The sequence below is a fragment of the Crocuta crocuta genome, unplaced genomic scaffold, assembly GCF_008692635.1.
Source record: "Crocuta crocuta isolate KB4526 unplaced genomic scaffold, BGI_CrCroc_1.0 scaffold334, whole genome shotgun sequence".
Lineage (NCBI taxonomy): Eukaryota > Metazoa > Chordata > Mammalia > Carnivora > Hyaenidae > Crocuta > Crocuta crocuta.
In genome coordinates, this window is record NW_027533260.1 from 4,554,050 (window position 1) to 4,557,863 (window position 3,814).

General features: G+C 55.6%; 1 protein-coding gene across 1 annotated transcript; it reads left to right on the plus strand.

Moving 5' to 3' along the window:
• The first annotated feature begins 1,409 nt into the window (after window positions 1-1,409).
• On the plus strand, window positions 1,410-3,613 carry LOC144217754 (insulin growth factor-like family member 3). The gene is made up of 4 exons (XM_077747432.1): window positions 1,410-1,458; window positions 2,933-2,986; window positions 3,066-3,345; window positions 3,510-3,613. Exons 1-4 carry the CDS (start codon window positions 1,434-1,436, stop codon window positions 3,511-3,513), a joined length of 363 nt encoding a protein of 120 aa, XP_077603558.1. The 5' UTR covers window positions 1,410-1,433; the 3' UTR covers window positions 3,514-3,613.
• Window positions 3,614-3,814: the final 201 nt, after the last annotated feature.

The following is a 3,814-nucleotide window of genomic DNA, read 5'->3' on the forward strand; positions in this document are numbered from 1 at the left end:
AGCCTGGAGCCTGTTTCAGAGTCTGTGACTCCCTCTCTCTCTGACCCTCCCCTGCTCACTCTCTCTCTCTCTCCTAGAAATAAATAAAACATTAAAAAAATTAAAAAAAAAAAAGCAGGGATGCTCATCTGTGACAAACCCCACCACTGGAGGAGTGGACAGCGAGCGGCCTTCACCTTAACCATAAAGTACTTCCGGGAGCCTAAGGCTGGGGCAGCGTCGCTTGGGGCAGACTGTGGATGAAGTTCACACAGCGCTGCACGGAGTCAGGCTCATCCCACCTCACGTGTGGCTGGCACAGCACCAGGCGAGCGCCCGTCGGGAGCACTGGAGACAGAGCTGGTGTGGCCGGAGCAGCAGAGCAGGCGGGTCCCAGCCTGGGCCCCTCTGGGAGCCACACCCCACCCTGAGTGTCCTGGTCCCTTCTGGACTCTCCTGGGGCCCCATGAAGGCAGGCACCGGGGAGGGTCCAGACCACAAAGGAGAGCCCGTGGGAGAGGAGAGGGAGGAGGTGGGGTCGATGGGGCAGCCGCAGGTACACCTGGGAGCCCAGCCTGAGGAGGGGAAGGCTGCGGGGGTCTCTGTCCACACTGAGGCGCAGGGAAAGGTTAGGAGCAGACCCAGGATGAACTCAAGTCCCCTGTGTCCAGGTGACTTGGGATATAGGTCTCTGGCTGGAGAGGGGATGCAGGCAGGACTCTTGGGAAAGACGGGTTTAGTGTTTTCAGGAATGTGGGTATTTCCTGGGTAGGAGGGACAGGAAGAGGGTTCTGTAGAGCAGGCGGCTCCAATGAAGTCAGGCCACAAAGGGGGCTGAGCTGATGCACGCTGCATTATGTGTACGACCCACGTTAACATTTAGGGAATTAGGGGGCTCCCAGCTGGCTCAGAGGGGAGTAGTGTGAGACTCTTGATTTCAGGGCCGTGGGTTTGAGACCCACGTTGGGTGTAAAGATTACTAAATAAGAAATAAACAAACTTAAAAAAAAGTTTAGAGGGTTAGGTTTGGAGTGGGAACCAAGGTCCCAGGCCCGAGTCTGGAAACGAATCAGGGCTGTGGGCGTGGGCTGGGCCCGGGACGCGGAATGGGTGTCACCATGATGGGGAGTGAGTTTTCATTCCCCTCACAGCCCAGGATGGAAATCTCTGATCAGCCCAACGTGGGGTAGGGCCACCCACCGAAGTCTGGAGTGGCCCAGGAAGTGACAAATGACTCAGTCTTCAGCAGCTCACACCTAAGGGCTGACCAGCCAATCAATCCTCTCCTAAGGAAACTATGTGCTTGCTGCTGATTCTCAGTCTGCTGGAGTTTAGGAGTGGCCTGATCTGAACCGCCCAATCAGAAACGGGGGAGTAAAGGCTGGGCCAGCTGGCTGCAGAAAGTTCCAGTCCTGATCGGTCTCCTTCATTGTCCTACAGCCTCTTCAGAAGCGATGAAAGCACGAAGAAGCATCTTAGGTAAGGAGGAGCCCAAATCTCACCCCAGCCCCTCCACGCAGCTCCCGAACCCCAGCGTCATCCCAGCCTCCTCTCCACCCCTGGCCGCCTCAGAAGCATCTCTGACAGACAGCTCCATAAACCTGTCTGTCTGGGAGCCCAAGCTGAGAGCTCAGTCTTCCCTCAATACTCGTCCCCTGGAAAGCCTCGGCTGCTCACGACCCGCTTCAGCCGGCTCCCTTGCAGGGATGGCCCAAGCCAAACTCCGCCCTTTTCTTTATTTTTTAATGTTTATCTATTTATTTTGAGGGGGAAGGGGCAGAGAGAGAAAGAGAGAGAGAGAGAGGGAGAGAGAATCCCAAGCAGGATCCACGCTGTCAGCGCAGAGCCCAACATGGGGCTCTAACTGTGAGATGAGGACCTGAGCCGAAATCAACAAGAGCCGATCGCTTAACTGAGGGAGCCACCCAGGCACCGCCCCGCCCCCACAAATCCATGCCTTTAAACCACCCTAACCCAGCCTTCTTCACTACTCATGTGTCTTCCCTGAGGATCCCACAGCCACTTTCCCCAGCCCACTTTCCTCCTTGGGGTATAATGATTCGTAAGAAATCCTTACTTGGCCGTTAGATAACCAAAGCGTATTTCTCAGGTACGTTTGGTCTTTGTAAATTCCTGAAGATGGTTCAGAGCCATAAAGGTGAAATGGGTATCTTGCTATTAAGGAAGGCGACTTTGGAACCACACCCAAGAATGGGAGCTGGTGGCCAGGAGGACTGAGCAGAGCGATGAAGGAGTGGAATGCTCACTCCCACCTTCCCCACCTCCTGGGGGGGTGGGGGTGGGGGACAGGGGCTAGAGATCGAACCAGCCAACGGCCAGTGGCTGAACCAATCACGATTAGGCAATGGAGCCCCCATAAAAACACAGCAGGACTGGCCTTGGAGGGGCTCCAGGTCTGTAAGCAGGTGGCGGCGCCGGAACCCCTCCCCTTGCCAAATGCATCTCTTCATGTTGCTGCTGATTCATACTCTTTATCAGAGTTTTTAATGAACTGGTGAACACACCTGAGTGAACCTGCCATAGGGATCTCTTCCTCGGGCTGTTGATCCATACCCCGTATCAGAGACTTTAAGAAACCAATAAACATGAGCGAGTGTCCCCTGAGTTCCGTGAGCTGCTCTAGCAAGCCGGAAGAACCTAAGGGGGTCGCTGGAACGTCCAATCGGTAACCAGTGGGTCAGAAGCACAGGTGACAGCCGGGGTGGGTCTGTGACTAGTGTCCGTGGCGGGGAGGTGGGGGACAGTCTTGAAGGCCTGGGCCCTTAACCTGTTAGGAGAGGATGCTATCTCAGTGTCCAAATCTGAGTCGTATTCTCTGACACCCCGCTGGTATCTGAGAAGGGCCTGGTGTTGTGTGGGCGGGAAGGAATCCGGACTGGAAAAGAGCCCACTTTCTTCTCCCTGAAAAAGAACCCACTTTCTTCTCCCTTAGGAGTTCCTGTCTGCATAACAATCTTCTTCCTCCAGGGTTCAAAGGCAGTCGCAGGTAAGACCCAGGAGAGAGGAGAATGGGGAGGGAGGCGGCTGCCCTGGGGCATCTGTCCCTCCTTGACCCCCACCATCAGTGTCTCCGCCAGATGCCCCCATGGGCTCAGGCCTGTGGCTGTGCCAGCCCGCCCCCCGGTGTGGGGACCAGGTCTACGACCCCTCCCAACACTGCTGTCATGACGACACCATCCTGCCCCTGAAGCAGACGCGTCAATGTGGCCCCAACTGCACCTTCTGGCCCTGCCTGGAGCTCTGCTGCCCCGAGTCCTTCGGCCGCCAGAGGTTTGTTGTGAGGTTGAAGGTCCCGGGTACCCAGTCCCAGTGCCCTTCATCGCCCATCTCCAGGATCTGCCCCAGGTAAAGGCCCTAACTGCTTGCAGCTGAGGGAAGGAAGCAGGGATGAGGGACACAGAGGGTCCTAGGGGGAATCCCGTCTTGTTTTATCTCCGGCCATTTCTGGAATCTTCCCACTCTTTTCCTGGTCTCTGTCTCATAACTTCCTAATTTTTCCTTCTCTGCAGCTGAAGAAAACCTTTCTAGACGAGCTCCTTATGAAAACGGATGTGAGGGGCGCCTGGGTGGCACAAAGTTGGTTAAGCGTCCGACTTTGGCTCAGGTCATGATCTCACGCTTCATGGGTTCAAGCCCCGCGTCAGGCTCTGTGCCGACAGCCAGCTCAGAGTCTGAAGCCTGTTTCGGATTGTGTCTCCCACTCTCTCTCTGACCCTCCCCTGCTCACGGTGTCTCTTTCTCTCAGAAATAAATAAAACATTTAAAAAAAAAAAAAAAAGGGGCGCCTGGGTGGCTTTGGCGGTTAAGCATCCGA

Excerpts from the sequence above, each read along its gene's own strand:
- LOC144217754 (XM_077747432.1), top strand. The coding sequence starts at position 1,434 with ATGAAAGCACGAAGAAGCATCTTAG. Across the intron at positions 1,459-2,932 it reads AGCACGAAGAAGCATCTTAG|GAGTTCCTGTCTGCATAACA; the intron begins GTAAGGAGGAGC and ends CTTCTCCCTTAG. Across the intron at positions 2,987-3,065 it reads GGGTTCAAAGGCAGTCGCAG|TGTCTCCGCCAGATGCCCCC; the intron begins GTAAGACCCAGG and ends CCCCACCATCAG.